The sequence below is a fragment of the Elgaria multicarinata genome, chromosome 10, assembly GCF_023053635.1.
Source record: "Elgaria multicarinata webbii isolate HBS135686 ecotype San Diego chromosome 10, rElgMul1.1.pri, whole genome shotgun sequence".
NCBI classification, from domain to species: Eukaryota; Metazoa; Chordata; class Lepidosauria; order Squamata; family Anguidae; genus Elgaria; species Elgaria multicarinata.
The window spans coordinates 25,701,940-25,721,501 of NC_086180.1; the positions used below are offsets into that span (position 1 = coordinate 25,701,940).

Sequence of the window (19,562 nt, forward strand, 5' to 3'; positions counted from 1 at the left end):
GCTCACCCTGCCCTTCTGAGGCGGAGCTTGGCCTGGCGAGCGCTTGGATTGGGGTATGCGCTCTTGCTTTCAGTGCCCAACTGGGTCTAGGGGCTGGACACAGAGGTGTCCACTGGACTCCTGGACCCAGTCGGGTGCTCCTGGCATTCCTCGTTGGGAGTCCCTAGTGTAGACAGTTCTGAGCCAGATGGACTAATGATCTGATTTCGTATGAGGCAGCTTCCTATGATCCATTCTCAAAAGCCCATGAGAATGCCCCTAGTGCAGCCTTTCCCAACCTGGCATCCTCCAGAATTGATGGGCTACAATTCTCATAATCCGCAACTAGGACATGCTGGCTGAGGATAATGGGAGTGGGGAAGGCTGGCATACTGCACCAAGCGGGCATACTGTTAGCACTGTTGCCACTAGTTAAATGATATTAGACTGTAATGGTTGTTTTCCCCCCATTCTTTTTTCTGTCTAGTCACAGATAAGGAAAAAAGCACGCCAGCGTGATGCTACGCTAAGGCCATAAATGTTTCTGTAGCAAATCTAATGTGACAAAGGCCTGTGTTGGTTGAAATCAGTGCTCCATCAGACCTATAATTAAGAACGTAAGAATTGCTCTGCTGCTTGAGTGCAGAAATCCATCAAGTTCATCAAGATCGCCCATCCAGATGCGACTAGGACATTCATGAACAGGGCATTGCAGAGATAGGAACCTTCGTTCCCAACACCTGATAACCATAAGAATGACACCTTTGAAGAAGGATATTCCATTTTTCGCTATTACGGCTAATAGACACTGAGAAGACTTGTGCTCCATGAATTTGCCTAATGCTCATTTAAAGCCATTGACTTTCAACTCGTCTTGATGTGAGGACCAATATTTTCTGCAGCGACTAGTAGCCACTGGTGTTGTGTAGTCCAGTCTTTCCTGCCATGCATCAGTTCTTCCTATGCAAGCAATTTCAATGCATCTGCTGCACAGAATGTGTGAACTTCAAATACGCGGTCAGCTTAAAGAACGGATTCTTTCGTAGCTTGAGCCATTGAATTGACTGTGAAGACAGCCATCCTTTCAAACCTGGCATGTTCTGTTATGATCCTAACCATTTGCAAGATGCTCTCTAGCATAAGTTTCTTGAACCCTATTTTTTTAAAAAAATAGTTTTAATCTGATCTGCCCAGGTTGCTGTAACTGTGGCTTTGACCACAGAAATCTCCCCTAGAAATTCCAACGCCCTTTACCAGAACTAACATTTTCAGTGTTCTTTGCTTGGAAAGCCATGATAGATTGCTCCGTGATCAGAAAGTGCTTCCTTGAGCAAGAAGGAGGGCACCATATTTCTTTGTTAGCCCCTTGTGTCTCATGGATTGCTCCTTTGGAGGCAGGGAGCTTAATGGCCTCCATGTGCTACCTCCTGCGTCCGTGGCCTTACCTGCAGTGGCAGTCCTCCACTCAATTCCTAATGGCTGTCCCTCCAATTGGTATCAGGTGGTTGCCATTTTAAAGTATTCACAGTGTCCCACACAATGCGACATTGGGCGCTCCAGGGCAGGGCTAGCCTTATCATTAGGCAGAGTGAGGCAATTGTCTCAGGTGGCAGACTCTAGGAGGCAGCAGCGAGATACTGGAGGAGAGCTGGGTGCCACACGGCCTGCACTGTCTTCAGGCATAGTGTCCCATTGGAAAGAATTAACTATCAGTGCAGTTGGCCTTTGTACATGGAACTGGAGGGGGCACTATCTTGTTCTTCACCTCAGGCAGCAAAATGGCATGGGCAGCTCGTAGCCACTTGGAGCAGGTTTTTAGCACCAGTTGGCTGTGCCAGGATGCTGGCACAGCTGCCCAAAGATTTTGGTCCCTGACCTTGGGCCTTTTTGGAGGATTCCCCTATCTCTTGAAGCTTTCGAGCAGATCAGGGACTGTTCATAGCCCCTCGTTTCTGAACAGCAGCTTAAATCCTAGCTTAGGTTTGTTGTGGAGAAACAGCCATGTCTCTTTCAATTACCCGCCTTCCTCCTATCACAAGAAAATGTCATAATTCAAATGGCTTGCTCATATTACAGAAAGGAACAGAACATCAAGTTCACAAATTGGGTTTTAAAAATGATAGCTTTGCTGCTTACCACCATAATATCCTGTAGCGTTACACCTGTTCAAGCCAAATTGGCTTTAGTTTATATTGTCTTATTCCCCAAAGTAGATTTAGTTTTTCCCTAGTCATAGGACTTTTTGGCAATAAAGTAAAATGGTGTGTGTGTATAGAAAGGAAGTAGGTAAGAAAGAAGTATAGTTGGCTGAACTCTCTCCCAATAGAGATCGAATTGTGCACATTAATGTGCCTGCAGCCCAAGAAAGTGATTGCGGACGTGCGTTCCTATCTGTGTTGCAAGACATATGAAGTGCGTTTTTGGTCTCTGATCTAGCAATTTCCAGAGGGGTAGCAGAGTTAAGTCTAATGCAGCAAAAACAACTAAGAATCTTGTGGCATCCTAAAGATCAAGAAATGTATTATGACATAAGCTTTCATGGACTACAGTGTTCAATTCATGAAATGCATGAAGTATTTCCTAAATTGACAGGTATATATACACACAAGTTTGTCTGTGTAGTGTAGTCCAGTGTTGTTTCCTACAGTGGCCAATCAGATATCTATGGAAAGTCCACAAACGCCACACAGGCTTGTGTTGGCATACTATCATGTGCTGTGCCAATAACTCCAAGCTTATGCCACTAACATTTAAAGACCAGTATCAAGGCTTAGGAAGCCACAGCACTTGGGCTTGGAGAAAAGTAACTGCAGAGGCAGTTGCCAATATGCATTAGGGAAATATTCTGCATATGCAGATCGATGCATAAAATTATTGCTAGTGTTAAAAGTACTTATCTAAGAGTAAGACAGAATAACTGGTGACCACCCTATCATACTGGTTAGGTTTCTTCCTCTATTTTTTTAAAACCCTTGTGAAATATTTTTAAAGTGTGTGTGTTTTATTTAATATTCCTCTGTGTTAGTACCATTTCAAAATATACTGTGAGTGCTGGGAATCAGGGTGTATGTAAACAATGGGACAAGAAGTGTTTGCAAATATATATTCATAACTATTGTATCATACATTTTGTACCTTTACTGTAAAATTTCTAATAAACTGAAAATAACAAAGGAAGAAAAAGAACATTTCTGTCTACTACGAAAGCAGAATGGCATAAGCTTCACGCTAAACCATCAGTGCTCAAGAAGGTTCCTAAAAGAATTTTATCATCTCTTCCAGGGAGCTGGGTTTGATACCCCAAAAGTGTGACCACAGCTCAGATTCTTGTGTAGCATTTGTTTCCTACATCAGATCCAACCAGTATTTTGCAGGCCTGCACTAACCCCTCTGCCCACCTTATTATAGCCTTTTCTTATTTCAAATAGTATTTTATTAAGATTTTATTATTTTTACAGTTCATCACCTGAAAACAAACTAAATACACAGCTGGCTGTATGTGCACTGAAGTAAGCAGTAGCAAGAATCCTAAAACTCATGCACATATCAATCTATAATATAAAACAATAAAATGGCCAAATACATATTTTATTTCCAGTCTATGTACCTGTAACCTAATATCTCCATTGGTTTCATGGGAGATACATCAGAATCTAATATTTACACCCACCTCTGTATTGGTATATAACTTTACACTACTTTTGTATACAAGTATGACTCTCATGGGGGGAAAGATGTATTATTACATAATAAGAACAGTCATGCAATTTCCCCTTAGACTGGAATCCACTATAGTCTAAGGCCGTTGCTAGACGAGGGTTTAGCCTGGGCTGAAACCCGGGCTCACCCCTGTGTGTGCAGGTAACGCACAGGGGATCCTGGGGTCAGGCCTGGCTAAACCCTCCCTTGACCCGGGATAACCGGATCCACTTTCCACTGTGGAAAGTCTAGCTGGTTCCGTGGCTTTTCCCCGCTACGCAGCTTACTCGCAAGTAGCCGGGAGAAGCTGAGCGCTGTGCCCATCGGGCCGGGGGCGAGGGAATCGCGTGGGGGGGAGAGATGGGGGCCGGGGGGGGGGAAGAGCGGATCCGACAGGAGAGATGGGGGGGGAGAGTGGAGCCGGGGGGGGAGAGATTGCGGCTGGGGTGATGGTGGAGGGGGCATCGGACATGGCGAGCGAGAGGGGGGGTATTAGACATTGTGGGGGGGAATCGGGGGCAGGGGGGAGTGGGGAACCCTTTATTTTTTTTTAAAAAAAAACTTACCTTTTCGTTGGTGCGCTCCTGCACACATGGCCCCTTTAACTTTTTTTTTAAAATGGAGGACGCGACGGGGCTTTCCTTTCCCTATCGCGTCTGACGTGTGGAAAGGAGCGACAGCCCGTGCTACTTCTAGCGCGGGCTGGCTGCTTCTCCCACACAGATTCTGAGGTAGGTCTAGCAAGGCCCTAAGTTTCTCAAGCCTCCTTTGTGTGTTAATGACTGAAATAATATTTAACACAGAAGCTGGCACTTACACCCCCTCCATATATATATAATGTTACGGTATTTCGACGATTGTAAGACACCATCGATTGTAAGACGCACACTAATTTCAGTACCACCAACAGAAAAAAACAAAACCCCTAAGACACACCCACGATTCTAAGACGCACCCCATTTTTAGAGATGTTTATATGGGGGAAAAAAGTTCGTCTTAGAATCGAAGAAATAGGGTATAATTCTTCCCAAGCTTGAGAAAAGGTGCTCAAATTCAAAAGCTTATTTTTATGTTTTGCATTTTCACTACATTGTCCAACAAAATATTTCACCCTTGTTTCAAAATGTTTCCATGTTTCATTTTCAGTCTCTTCAACTGCAATGACCTATAATGTGGCTTTGTTGCAAGATCCCGACCCACCCTTTATAATGATTGGGCCACACATCTTATTCACTCTTTTATTTAGATTTGGTTAGGGACATGCAAAGATAAATGAGCCAGCAAAGCACCATAATTACATGCGCTTAGACATCAAACAGAAGTGGGATGAAACGGATTAAAACTTATGTTACAGAGTATGTGGAAAGAGAACACACCCATTGATTTGATCTCTGCGTAGGAAGAGCTGAAGCTGTCCCAAACAGAACTAGTGTGTACTTTTTGTTTTTAAAAACTAACTCAGACTACTAGTATTTCACTATCCAAACAACACAAGTCACTGATTGTGTTTGTGCATCAATACTAGCAAAATTCCCCAGATAACCTGTTCTTCCTGAGCAAATGTAAAGGAAGATTCCATTGGAAGATAGTGTGAAAATACATTTTATTTTCTCAATTTATGTAGTGGTAACTTAGAAGACGGACCCCTTCCCCATTGTCTGCACAGTAAATGAGCTGTGGGTGGCATATTTTGAACAAGCGTAATTTTTTCTTCTATGATATAGGATCTGCCTGCCTGAGGTTAACTCCATGGGAGTCATTAGATGGCCCCACAGTTTAACAAATGCAGCTGCAGTCACAGTCCCCTTCTCCCAGTCTTACTTTACAAATACACTCTCCCTCAGATTTAGCACTATTTATATATATAGTTTTAAAACTTAGAATAAGAAGAAAAAATGGCATTTTCCTCCAAGACACTCATTACGTGGTGGGCTGTGTAAAATGACTGAATCTTTCCTTCTTGTTTGGAATTGAAGAACTGCTGCACCCCGAAGATCAACAATGAGTTAAGAGACCTCCACCACTTGCCAGAGCTCTTCGAACAAGGGAGCAAGCTCCTTTTCCAAGCTTACGATCAATCCTGCACAAAAAGGGGGCAGGGAAGACAGAAGAAGAAGGAGATCTGTACATCATACTGGGGGAATCTATTCCTAGACACGAACTGATCCCTCCTCAAACAGAAATGAAAGCAAGTATTTAGGGAGGACTAGAATTTCACTTCAACATTTTGGTACAGAAGTGAGCACCACGGCAGAAGGCATCCTCATGGCAGATTCTGTACTGAGGCATTATAAGATTCAGCATTGGCACAAACAGAGTCTTTGCACAGTGTTGTTCTTACTTCAAGGTTGGGAGCAGAGTCTGCTCTGGGCACCAAAACAGCAGTATCTGCCATCATCTCTGCTGAGCGGATCTTCAGGAGATCATAGAATCATAGAATAGCAGAGTTGGAAGGGGCCTACAAGGCCATCGAGTCCAACCCCCTGCTCAATGCAGGAATCCACCCTAAAGCATCTCTGACAGATGGTTGTCCAGCTGCTCCTGGTAGCTTTTTTAGGATGATGGGGGACTGGGAAGAGGATGGAAAGGCATAGATCTTTGCACATCACATCAAGGCCTACTCAGATGATCCAGAGCTGAATGCACATGCCAGTTTGTCGTGACAGCCCTGCTTAACAGGAGCTAGAGCAATGCAATTTTCTCTTCTGTTCAGTGACAAGTGGAACTGACCACCAGCTCTTCCCTTCTAACCTTAGCACAGCATATTGCAGCTGCTGGTCATTCCAAAGTATCTATAACTTGGGATAGGGAGCACCTGCTAATTTCTTACAAATTAAAAATGTTTTTATAGCTTTAAAACAAACTAGGGTTCTCACCACAGCATTCTAGATGCTGAAGACAGCAAAACATCTTGATTATGAAAACGTACCTGTGTTGGCGCTGCTGCTAGCAATGAAACTCACTACCAAAGGTAACCTATTAAACTGAACCACCTACAAGAAAGGAGACAGTGACTTCAAAATGCAACACACAATAAGTACGTTGTGGCAAGCAGTTCACAAGTCTATAACCGGGTTCAGCAGACAATATATAATGAGCTATTCTCAGCTCTCAATCTCCACACACACACTCGCCCCGCAAAAACAGTGATGACATGATCCATTAAAAACACAAATTAACCTTACTATCCTCCTCTCCTGCCTGTTTCCTTACAGGGTAAGGGATCCTATTCACAAAGCAGGAGATTACTATCATTCATTGCTGAGATGGTGTGAAGAAGAAGATATTTTTACAAGACCACAGTATGGGATAGGGTTATAGTGAAGAAAGGAATAACCATGACCTTAAGAACAATTAGCTCCACAATGCATCAACAATGGCCGTAGCTAGACCTAAGATTTATCCCAGGATCATCCCAGGTTCGTCCCTGCCTGAACCCTGGATGCCCTGTGTGGCACTTAGATGAACAGGTTTGACCTCAGGACAATCCTGGGATAAACCTTAGGTCTAGCTACGGCCAATGTAGTGTTGTCACCAATAGCTTTAAACTGAGTAAAGGTAAAGAAACACCTAAGTAGATTCTGAATCTTGTACAAATAGGCTGCTGGATGTCTCAGTACAAACGCTTCATTCATTCAATTGCCAATTCTTTAGCTAACAAACAAGGCAATAGTTAACCTCTTACCTGATAAGTGTTATAATAACAGATGATACTCTTGTTTTTGGAAAGCCCCAGTTTGCTGCCTTGGTCTGTTGCAAGGGCAAAAGTTGACAAGAAACCGGGTCGAAGAGCATGCTCTGGAGCATTGTCATTGGCAACTAGAAGGAAAAAAAAACAATTTATACCTGGCCATTAAGTATTTTACTATAGACATATTTGGCATGGACCTGTCTTAGGTGGCAAAGAATGGTTTCCTTGGATAGTAGCATGAACACCCACACACGAGTTTAGCTCTCAAGATTAGGAGAGCGGCACAAGAGATTGGTGAGATTTGAAAGCAGTGTAAGTATTCCAAAAGCTAAGATCTTATAATAAGGTGGTATAATTGTACAAACGGCAAGAGAGGAATGGAAGATTTCTGCACTTCCATTAGGACAGCCTCCCCAAACCTGGAACCCTCCAGATGTTTAAAACTTCAATTCCCATCAGTCAAAGCCAGGGATGCTGAGAGTCTGAAATATCTGGAGGACATTAGGTTGTGAAGGCTGTATTAGGATATTGCAAGAGTCTGCTCACATCAGTCTCGTGTGAAGTATTTTTTAACTAGGATCTTAGCCCACCAATGCATTTAAAATGCTATGAAGCATGAGTGTTGAGGAGATCTGACAAACTTCCTTCTCTTCCTGTTTTTAAACAAGTGTTGAGAGTTGCTGTATATTTATTGTTATTATGCACAGCTCTGAATACAGCCTGGCTTTCAATATGAGCTGCTACCAGTCTTCACTGATATAACGAAGGGGAAAACTCAGCTCACACCATTACTCAAAACACCAAGGAAACAGTTTACGCACAGCTTCCTAAAATTTAGTCTCCCCCCACTTGCCCAAGTTAGGAAAGTGTATCATGACTGATGAGTGGACATTGCACTTCCTGCTGAACTCTGTCCACAAAAGGAGAATGGAGTGACTCACTCATGTAGGTGTATGTACATCTGTGCTAAGTTATAGTGAAAACCTCCCCTTTGGAATCAGGATGCAGCTGAGAGGATTCTACCCTATACCTATGAAGGGTGGAAGTTTGTTTTTGTCTATTTCAATTTGGATGAAATAATGCTTTTCAGTAAAACACTTAAAATACCCAGAGCCAGTTCTGGAAGCCTTGTGGTTAGAACCTCTTCCCAAATGGATAGCACTCAGTTCTTGCCATATCAGAATAAGCAAACCCCATTTACAATTTTGGCTGCTAGAGAAACGTGGCGTATAATGTCAATTACAGTTTGATACATTCTCTCATGCAAAACTGACTACATGATTTAAGAATTGGAAAGAAAGCATTTTTGTGGAGGACACGGACGGATAAGATGATTTTTACTCTCAATCAATTAATAGTCTCAGATGATGAGTTTTTGCCCTTTTCAGACTTGTGTGTTAAATATAATTTACCTGCTACGACCCAATGGCAATACTTGCAATTGCAACACCTGCTGGAATCTAGGTTTGGTCCAGCTGCTTTTACAGCTTTGGAGCCTCCAGCACTGTTAGAAACACTTATAACAGCTGAACTGACACATTGATCCACGACCCATATATATAAGTATTTAGTAGCAGTAAGTAAATATGATAACCATAGTTTAAGACTGGAATGGAATAGAGAATTGGATGCCCTGTCCTGCCTAACCAATGGACGGTTGCTCTAGCATCTGTATCTGAAGCTTCTATGGATCTCAGGTTACATCCAATTCAGCAAAAAAATATGTTTCAGGTCTATTGGACTCCACAACACCTTTACAATAAGGGTTTGTCTAACTTCCATAATTGTTGGAGATGTAATGCATCTAATGCTTCTTTAACTCATATGTTTTGGCAATGTCTCGTAGTTGCCCCTTTTTGGGGGGCGGTAATAATAAAGATGAATTTTGTATTGAAACAATCTATAATATGGAACAATGTGCATGTCCTCCTAAATTACCTACCAGATTTTTGGAAGTTAACATATGACAGCCAAAAAGACTTGTACTATCACATTAGAAAGACAAATCCACACCTCTCATAATGCAATGGATTGAGGACTTAATAACATTATCAACTTTTGAACAGGTGTTATATAGACGCAACTTGCAAGTAGATAAATACATGGATACCTGGTCTGCTTTTCTTGAAACCTTTGTATAACTCTCTTCCCACCTTTTTTTTAATGATGGAAATTGTTGATAATCCTATATATTTAATGTATGTTTTTTTCCATTTTCACAATGGATTTTCTGTATTTTCTGTTACATTTTGCCAATATTCATAATAAAAGAAAAAACCCAACCTAGAGCCTAGTAACCGATTTCTGACAGGATATTTACATCATTTTGTAATAGATATAATAGTTATCCCTTACCTTTGATAATAGGCACACCATCTCTGTCAGACACTACAATAGCATGAAGTCCTTCAACACTGAAAAAAGCAAAAGTAAATTGCTTAGCAACACTTTTAAAGGCCTGTTGACCATTTGATGCTGATGCTGCTTTAACTTTACTCTGTTAATCAATTTATCAATTATATCATAATATTTTAAAGATAGTTAATGGATTTTATGACTGAACAGAAATATATTTTCTGAAAAGCCATCTTAAACACTTTACCTCAACCAAGATACAATATTCTCAGTCCTAACCACTCTTTCATGGGGTTTAAAGGTTCAGAGAATTCTTCCCATTCTTGGCCCAGAAAATGGTTTGAAGGTGCATGATAAAAGTACATTTCTAAAACTAAGCAGATCTTGGCCTACCAAGATTATCTTGGCGCCCCACACATTCCACCCATAGCACACTGGACAAAAGGATGACACAAGTTTAAAGGAGTGGAGTGTCTCTATTTTCTGCTGGTACTGCCAAAACATTTGAAGCCATTTAATATTAGCATGTGAAGTTACTAAACTGTGGCAGGAATGCAAAGAACCCTGTGTGTGTGTTACAAGCTCTTCTGCTCCTCGGCTGCGTATCTCCATGCCATATCATATGGCACTCCAGGGGGTCCCCTAACACTCAGGAGAAGCTTTTCAAGGGCTGTCAAGGGCTGCAACAAAATGTGGAGGGACAGAGAAAACTGGTGTACACAGAACCCATTGGGTTGCGGCCTGCATTTCCAAGCATCTTGTCTGGTTTTGTTTCCAGAAAAATGTCTTTGATACTGTATCGAAATACACAATTGAAATACAGGACACAAATACACTTCCAATGTTGTTTAATTTTGCTCTGAAGTTGCCATTGGGCTTCATAACCAAATGTTGCCTTGAAGCAGTCAACTGTCTGGCCCAAGGTTTACAACAGAGCAGCAAGAGGGGCTGTGACTTCCGGGACTTGAATCAGGTGAGCTGATGTCACACAGAGCCTGGAAGATGACCCTATTAAGAACAACATACGCTTGGAGTGGCATCGAACTAGACCCGCCCATGTCATCAGGAGAAGCAGGGAAGGCGAAGGAGAATGCAGAACTATCAGGAGGAAGATTCAACAACACTCATGTTTCATAACCTGGTGTTCCGTGGCCTTTATAGTATAGATTCTTGAAAGCAACAACTCTGCTTTATATTCATAAGGCCCATGAAATCCAATTAAGGCTGCCTTCATATGCATTACTAACATAGGAGTATGTTCCACTTAAATAAATGGGGGCATACTTCCATTTGAGGGACAATTTAGGACTAAGGGTGAAATTTCAACAGATTTACAGATATGTGAAAATCTGGAATACAGAAAGCAGATCTCAGTAGGTATTTTACCTTGGTAGCTTTTTGTACAGGAATCTTTTTAGATCCTAGAAAAAGAAAAACAAAGAAAGCAGCTTTCCTTAGCCACACATAGTGATAAGAAACTTTTATTTTGTATTTATTAACCTAGAATAAACATCCTGTTTCTTTCTGACTCATAATCACTGATTGGAACTGCTAATTACTCCATAAACATGCACTGAAAGAATTGAAAAACATCCACCTTTCCCATAAAATAATTTGGTAACGTAGACAGCTTCCTATCAAAGTATCATCCAACAAGTAATTTCAAACATGCATTCTAGTGACGTTTATACTCACATCTGCCATGCTGTCAAAATGCTACGATCAAATGAAGTGTCCAAACCACTGGAAAAGACAAAGTTACATGTCTTGTGACAACACAACGTGCCTCAAATAGAGAATATGTCCAGCCCCACCTCCCTTACTCCAGTCATCTTGCTAGTTTGGAGAGGCTCAGGTTCATGGTGCCTTGCCCAGGAAATCAAAGCCTGTTCTCACAATTAGCACAGGGTAGCTATTCTGAGAAATCAACCCATGACAAATGCATCCTGTGACAAGCCAATCACATGAAGCCCAACATGCAGGCATGGGTTTAGGGGTTTATGCATGCCACCATAACCTTTCCTAAACGTGGGTAACATGGAGAATGAAAAGCCAGTGTATGACGCAGAGTCTGATCCAGCCAGTTCTCCCTCCACACTCATATTATTTCTATTGTAGAACTGTATATCCCCCTTATTTCTCCACAATAAACCTCTAAGATCTAGCCAATACCTTTCAGCCTAAATTTACATCAATCTATAGGAAGCTGTTTTATTAGGTTAGATTATTTGCCCAGTACTGCCTACAATGACTAGCAGCTGCTCCCTGGGGATTGAGGAAGAGGTCTTTCTACCTGACATTTTCAACTGGAGCTGCTAGGGATTGAACCCGGGACATTCAGCAAACAAAGCATATACTCTACTACTAAGAACAGACCAAGGGTCCATCTAGTCCAGCACTCTGTTCACACTGTGGCCAATTAGCTGTCGATCAGGAACTCACAAGCATGATACGGTCTTACTATGTGGAAGGGGAGCAGGTTGCAGAGCCACGCTCCTGTCACACTGGCTGTCTTAAGGCTCTGCAAGGGACAGGGCCTGGAATGAACCAAATCTCCAACCTTAAGGTGGAACCTCTCACGAAGTGCCAGAGCTGCAACCAGGAGCCCTTAGCTCTGCCCCATGCGATGAACCACCAGGTCTGACATTTGGAGCATCTTCTGAGGTAACAGCGTTCTCTGGCTCTGGGATGGCCCACCCAACACAGCTGACTATTTGGTCCTCCTAGACGGAAATGGCTATAAACAGCGTCTGCATTTGCGTTTTTAACCTGTTGGTTGTTTTTTATGGTTTTAATTTTTGTGAACCGCCCAGAGAGCTTTGGCTATTGGGCGGTATAAAAATGTAATAAATAAAATAAAATAAATAAATACGGATGCAACAGCACCCTCCCGCTCATGTTCCCCAGAAACTGTTGTATATAGGCTTACTGCCCATGATACTGGAGCAGCACACAGCCATCAGGTGTAGTAGCCATTGACAGCCTTCTCCTCCAAGACTTTGTCTAACTGCCTTTTAAAGTCATTGAAATCGGTGGCCATCACTACATCTTCTGTAGTGAATTCCACAGACTGTATGTGCTGTGAGAAGTGCTTCCTTTTATCTGTCCTGAATCTCCCACTAATTAGCTTCATGGATGACTCCATGTTCTAGTATTATGGGAGAGGGAGAAAAATGTATCCCTATCCACATTCTCCACACCATTCACCATACTACTGAACTATGGCTGAATCCTAATCTCCTCAGACCAGCCTTCCCCAACCCAATGCCCTTTGGATGTGTCTGGACTGCAATTTCCAGCATTTCCAGCCATCTGGATCTAACCAATACACCACACTGCACTTCTTAAATGTAGTCACTGCCACCCCCACCAAGGAGAAGACACGTGGATCACACCTGAATCTTTTTGGAGTGGGTGGGTTATTATCTGCATAGAGGGGGGTCTAGAAAAGAGGAAGGAAGGTAGAGGAGACAGAATAATATAAGAAGAGCTATGGTGGATCAGACCATGGGTCCATATAGTCCAGCACTCTGTATACACAGTGGCCAACCAGCTGTCGACTGGGAACCCACAAGTAGGACATGAGTGCAACAGTACCCTCCTGCCCATGTTCCCCAGCAATATGGTACTGGTACACATGGGCATATTTTTATTTATTTATTTATTACATTTCTATACCGCCCAATAGCCGAAGCTCTCTGGGCGGTTCACAAAAATTAAAACCATAGTAAGACAACCAACAGGTTAAAAGCACAAAGACAAAATACAATATAAAAAGCACAACCAGAATAAAAAACCACGCAGCAAAATTGATATAAAATTAAAATACAGAGTTAAAACAGTAAAATTTAAATTTAAGTTAAAATTAAGTGTTAAAATACTGAGAGAATAAAAAGGTCTTCAACTGGCGACGAAAGGAGTACAGTGTAGGCGCCAGGCGGACCTCTCTGGGGAGCTCATTCCACAACCGGGGTGCCACAGCGGAGAAAGCCCTCCTCCTACCGCCTATGATGCTGGAGGTTGCACTTAGCCATCAGGACTGGTGGCCACTGCTAGTCTACTCCTCCAGGCATTTACTCCACCCCCCTTTTAAACCCATCCAAAGTTAAGCCCATCGCTACAGCTTGAGTTAGCGAATTCCATAGTTTAACTCTGGGCTGTGTCAAGAAGTCCTTGCTTTGATCTGTTCTGGATCTCCCACCAACCAGCTTCATGGGATGGCCGCGGGTTCTAGGAAGAAAAATGTCTGCAGCCCACACCCCGCACTCGCCCCTATTTGGGGGATAGAGTCAGCCCTAATAACACTTCACCAACTTGAAGGTCCCACAACAACAACGCCCGACCCTTCGGAGGCAGGGCCCAACGCCCCCCCGCAAGCACATTTCCATAACAACCCTCAATTCTCCCCCTCACGCACCTCCACTCTCTTCCGGGATCAACACACCTTAACAGACCAGCTTTAAATCCACAGCCACTTCCCCTTTAAACCTCTGCCGTCATGTGACTGCCGAAAGCTGCGGAGGCGACCGTCTTCCTTTCCCTTCCTATTTCCGTTTTGACGACTGGGTGCATCGATAGAGATAGAAAGGTAGAGGGACACACGCCGCCTTACATCCTGTTTGGCTGGGAGGCGGGTTTCTTTTTCATGTCGATAGAGCCTGCCGGATGGGATGGGGCGGGGGGGTAAAAAGCACAGCGGCTCTGCTCGAAAGTGGGAAACATAGAATACCTGTCTGCTCTGATTTGCTTGGGAGGAGGCAATTTTAAGTAGATTTCCCCCCTCCCACCTGAGGTGTATTTTGTACGGGTTATTTTGTTCTAGGAAACCAGGACAGATACTGACAGAAATTGTCCAGGTGTGGAATGGAGGGGCAGAACTTCCAGTGTAGCATTGGGGGGGGGGTATATGATTTAGGTTGCGATCCCATATAGCACCCTAATATAGGGTGACAAGAAACAAAAGAGGGCAGGGCTCCCGCAGCTTTAACTGTTGTGATGAAGAGGGCATTTCTCCAGGTTCTCCATATATACAAATGATACCTGCTGAAATTCCCTTTTCTGTACAGCTGTTAAAGAAACAGGAGCCCTGTCCTCCTTTCCATATGGTCACCCTCCCCTAATGGTGATGCCAGCCTGAAATGCTGGGTGTTGTAGTATTTTTGTTCTGGCAAACTGCGGTTTCTTACGCAAGCTAAAAGGTCATTGTAAGGATTTAGTTTGCCTGCAGATTGAAAGTCTATTAAGTAGTCAACAGGAATTCCATTCCAGACAGCAACACGACGAGAGGATCTGATCAAAATGAGTGGGAAGCAGTGACAATAATTAGTGACTCTGGGAGCCTATTTCAATGTGGAACCGCAGGCTATTAATTTGGAAATGGTTTATTTGTGATTAGCGTGGCTTCCGCTGGAACGGAAACCAAACCAAAAAGGAGGAGAGAATCCAAGTAAGGTCAGAAAAAAAGGAGAAACAAATTCTCAGGATGCAAACATTTTTATTACAAAGCCCTATGCGTTTCGGCCTGTATTCTCTCAAAGGCCTTCTTCAGGGGGTTGTTAGGAGAGGACTGCAGAATTCTCTCAAGTTTTGTAATAAAAATGCTGCATCCTGAGAATTTGTTTGTCCTTTTTTCTGATGAGACCTTCCACTGGGCTGCATCCGGGGTTGGGGAGAAGAGAGCCCATGGGCACCATCTTGTTTTTACCCTTGGCTGTTCAGTACGTGTTCCTAAAGGGACTCAAGGGTTTTGCTTCGTACTCCGTATTAAGGAATTACATTTCTTGTCATTAAAAGTAAAGTGCTTTATAGTAATGAAATTCCCTTCATCAGTCCATTTCAATATAGTGGGCTTGATAAAACAGGTAAAATTGTTCTGTGCCGTATCAAAGTGGTTTACATGGCCTCCTCCACAGATGCCACAGTGTAGAATAAATTGCAAAATGCCTGCTTGAATTAGCTAATCACAAGACCCTGAATACACATCCGTGCCTAAGATAGTAGGCTGAGAGCAAAAGTTTATGTTCTGAGTGCAAACTCTGCCCAGAAACAGCAACGTGGCATTTGAACTTTGACTCTGAAGTAACCTCACATGATTGTGACTCATCCCCATTGTTTGTATGCTAATATAAAGAAGTACCTTTAGATTGTTCAGGGCCAGACCTTACAGGGCGCTAGCTTGTTGGAGTCTGGTCTTTCTCGAGAAATAAAAGTTGGGTTGCATCCGCCGAAGGTCTGCGAGTCTGATTCCACCCTGAAGGATAAAATTGGCACAGTCCTCCAAGGGAATGAACCTTTTTCTGCCATTTCGGCAACAACAGAGTGGTGCAGTAGGTATGTTGGCTGGATCAGGGCCAATGGCAGCTGAGCCTATCAGGCCCCTACTGTGCTTGCGTACATATATAGGGCTTCTGTGGGTCACCAGCAGAGGCAGGATTGTTCTTTTTCTTTCTTTCTTTTTTTTAAGGGAAGGGATAAAATTGAGAATTAAAAGGATCTTATGCAAAAAATGTATTTTGCGGAACCTCTCCAGGAAAATATATCTTTCCCTCTCACTGTGTTTCCATAAAACACAAAACCTGCATGTATCTGGGTCCTTATTTACATAATACTGAAGGCACAGTACTTATCTGTGTCAAATTTTAATCAATTATTTGCATCTGGGGAGCAGCAAAGTTTTGTTAGCAAAATCAAAATGTAAAGAAATAGCAGTTTAACTCTGAAGTTAACTTTTCTCAATGGCTTGGTTCAGACAACACGCTAAACCATGCTGCTTAACTACAAAATGGTTAATGGAATGTATTATGCATTCCGTTAACCATTTTGTGGTTAAGCAGCATGGTTTAGCCTGTTGTCTGAACCAGGCCAATGTTTATCAAAATACTCCTGCCTATTGAAGCCTGTCCCTGTGTTTGAATGTAGCATTTCATGGCTTTAAAGTGTAAATGTTTCTTAAATGACAGCTCAAGTGGAAGCTTCTAGGGCTTTTCTACCAGTTGCAAGTAGTGGAAAAATGCTACCCAGCCGGAATCATCAGCATTTGCCTTTTTGATTGAAATAGCTCTATTTGTATTAAAACATTTTCAAAACAAGTAATTCAAATGCCCGTTTATTCGTTGTGGCACTGTTAAGTCAATCTTAGTGAATTCTCTCAATAGAACTTCAGCTGTTTTGAGGATCCTCCTCTTGCAGTGCAAACCCATTCCTGTTTATTCAGAAGTAAACCCCACTGAGTTCAATGGAACTTACTCCCAGGTAAATGCAGAGGATTGCAGCTTCTGTCCTATTCCAAGCTGGGAAATCACACACGTTTGTTTTTCCACCGTCCTTAATTTTAAGCGATGCCACCTTCCGTAGAAACTTAAGAGTAGATTATTTCTCTAGAATACTGCAGCTTGAGTTAATTTTCTTAACCCAGTTTGTATTCTGTCCATGGCATCACAGGTAGCCTGCTGAGCTACCAGCTGTGAAAGCCTCCATTATTCTGAACTTCCTTGTGCTGAATGGCCACAAGTCTACCTATCTGTCCTTCCCTGTCCTATTGTTTATTGTGATAATGATATCTTGATAACAAGGTTCAATATAGCTGCTAGTGAACCTTATAGGGCAGGGAGCACAACAATGGAAACTCTGCTAACTGGATGCTCCCGCAGGTGGAGATGAATTTCAAGGATTCCCCTTCCACCTCCAAAATCTGCTCCAGAGAGTTGCAGGACCCTCTGGAACAACATGCTGGGTGGCACTGGGGTACAGGAAATAGGTAAAATTGTGTCATAAAAAGTCCTACCTAAGGGGACAAGTGTAACTAGAAAACAGGAATCTGAATGCAGGGTAAGTTTTTCCCTACAGATGCATCCCTTTAAAAGGCTAGTTCCTAAATGTTACAGGGCTATATAGTCAGGTAAAACAGGCTCTTCACACTGAAAATAATTTTATTTTGATTTAAGTTTGATATTACATTAGGTACATTACAAATCTTTTTTTTACCTAACCATTAAATCTATAGTTAAATAAAATAAGATCTCCTTTGTTAAGATGCCACCTTAAATTCCTTTGCATGACTTCCATTATACTTTTTTGGGCATGATTTGCAAATATTAGAGCTCTCATCATCAGCCTTTCCAAGAACTAACACTGAGGTCCCTTCAGATTCTTAAAGCTGGCAGGAGACATGTCTGACAGTTCAATCCTAAGCACATTTACTTAAAAATAACTCTTATTGATGGCAATGGAGCTCACTGCCAAATTAAGCTTGTAGACTTTGACATAAAGTTTTATGAAACATCAGTAAATAAATCAGTGGTTACTATCAGATCGTCATCCAAGGTCAGCAACCAAGGACATCTCCAACTATTATTTCAAAGCTTATTCAAGTGGAGAAACACTAGTCTTCACACTTCTGGGAAAAGCAAATGAACACGGGATATTCTTTGAAAGGCTGATCCTGTAAAACTAAGGTGTCCTCCCACACACAGGCCCTGTGCAGACATGTTTAAACATGACATTATACCTGGAATACTTAACCATGGTTAAAGACTGTCCAGAAACCAGAATGTGAAGCCAGTTTGAAGTAGTTAACCATGGATAAGTATTACCTCTGCCACTGAGCAAGCCACGATTAAGGCAGTTTCTCTTCTTCCCTGTCCTTTTTGCAAATGGCAAGCACATCTTGCACATGTTTTCTTCTATACAATTTCTGGGAGCAGATCTTAGCCTAACAAGCTAAACCAGGGTTGCTGCTAATCATAGTTATGTGTTAATGGCTGCAGTGAGCCATAATGAGAGAGGGGAAAGGAATGGAGAAGTGCAGGCAAAAATGCTTGTTTTTCATTATGACACCAACATCCCCACTGGTTATGATACTCTGTGCAAACATACAGTGGTAAATATTACACAATCACAAGTTTGAGGTATGAAGCTGGAAAATATACACATCTATTGCACATGAATGCACACGTACCGTAATTTACAAATTAGTAGTCCCCAAACCAACAGATTTTGGTGCAAAGTAAAAAGAAATGAGGAAGAAAAGACATATGCTAAGAAGCTTTACAAAATTATTATAATAAAAACCGTTGCAACATTAAAGTAATCCTTAATATAAGGTAATATATTATATATATATATATATATATATATATATATATATATATATATATATGCAAGATGGTAACCAAACTGGTAAGCGATCTAGAAACATGTGGTACTCCTGCAAATGAGAAAAACCTTTGCAATATAAACTATATGGGTTACATATTACCTAAACCTGTGGGGCCGAATTTGCTAGGCACTTTTGTAGGGTAAACTTTGTTCATTTCAATAGGGCTGGCATGGAAACACTATTCATAAGCCTCACTGAGATGAATGAGGTTGATCGGAGCAACTATTGATAGATTGCATTAACATGAACTAAATTGGCATGAAATTTTGCCATTACTGGTATTTTAATTCCAAAACCCATAAGGATCGCCACTGCGAAATGTATCTGATCAATTGCCCCTGTACTATATAAAAAGGGTGCTACATTTATACTGGTCCTCTGTATCTTGTCAAATTTAAAGAAAGTCTCTGATCCCTGTTTTATATAAATCTTATCCCAAGAAAATACAGCTTTTTTTTTTTTGCTTATGTAAGCAGGCTGTGGATTATGGCACTGCAACACCTCCTGGAGGTGCTTTGCCATGACATTATGTTTCAAAAAGATGCCTTGAAAATGGAAAAGAATACTGTGGCAATATTTTTGTGCTTCTAAAATGAAAGGATCAAGTTAAGCTTATTACTGAATGTCAACACCGCTTAGTTTCGGGAAAGGGCAAGAGAGGACAGCATCATTTTGTGATCA

The 19,562-nt window shown here is 42.0% G+C and overlaps 2 protein-coding genes across 3 annotated transcripts in view; one reads left to right on the top strand and one right to left on the bottom strand.

The window, feature by feature from the left end:
• Positions 1-3,152, top strand: part of DAPP1 (dual adaptor of phosphotyrosine and 3-phosphoinositides 1) — a 37,190-nt gene extending 34,038 nt beyond the window's left edge. Inside the window, exon 9 of the mRNA XM_063135691.1 lies at positions 467-3,152. Within this exon, the coding sequence (XP_062991761.1) occupies positions 467-517 (51 nt within the window). The 3' untranslated portion in view covers positions 518-3,152. The remainder of the gene's footprint in view (positions 1-466) is intronic.
• A 1,750-nt stretch (positions 3,153-4,902) lies between these two features.
• Positions 4,903-14,225, bottom strand: LAMTOR3 (late endosomal/lysosomal adaptor, MAPK and MTOR activator 3). 2 transcript variants are annotated; one of them, XM_063135950.1, is made up of 7 exons: positions 14,169-14,225; positions 11,420-11,467; positions 11,111-11,145; positions 9,725-9,783; positions 7,364-7,497; positions 6,608-6,671; positions 4,903-5,758 (listed from the first exon to the last, which is right to left on the bottom strand). In XM_063135950.1, exons 2-7 carry the CDS (start codon positions 11,426-11,428, stop codon positions 5,685-5,687), a joined length of 375 nt encoding a protein of 124 aa, XP_062992020.1. In that variant the 5' UTR covers positions 11,429-11,467; positions 14,169-14,225; the 3' UTR covers positions 4,903-5,684. The 2 variants fall into 2 exon arrangements, with proteins under 2 accessions (XP_062992020.1, XP_062992019.1); XM_063135949.1 differs by having other exon boundaries at positions 14,142-14,214.
• Between the last annotated feature and the right edge of the window lie 5,337 nt (positions 14,226-19,562).

What these genes read in the sequence shown, in the direction of transcription:
- LAMTOR3 (XM_063135950.1), bottom strand. An exon ending in TGGTGTGCCTATTATCAAAG is followed by an intron (nt 7,498 to 9,724) that starts GTAAGGGATAAC and finishes TTTTCCTTCTAG; the next exon opens with TTGCCAATGACAATGCTCCA. An exon ending in TAGCAGCAGCGCCAACACAG is followed by an intron (nt 5,759 to 6,607) that starts GTACGTTTTCAT and finishes CTTTTTGTGCAG; the next exon opens with GATTGATCGTAAGCTTGGAA.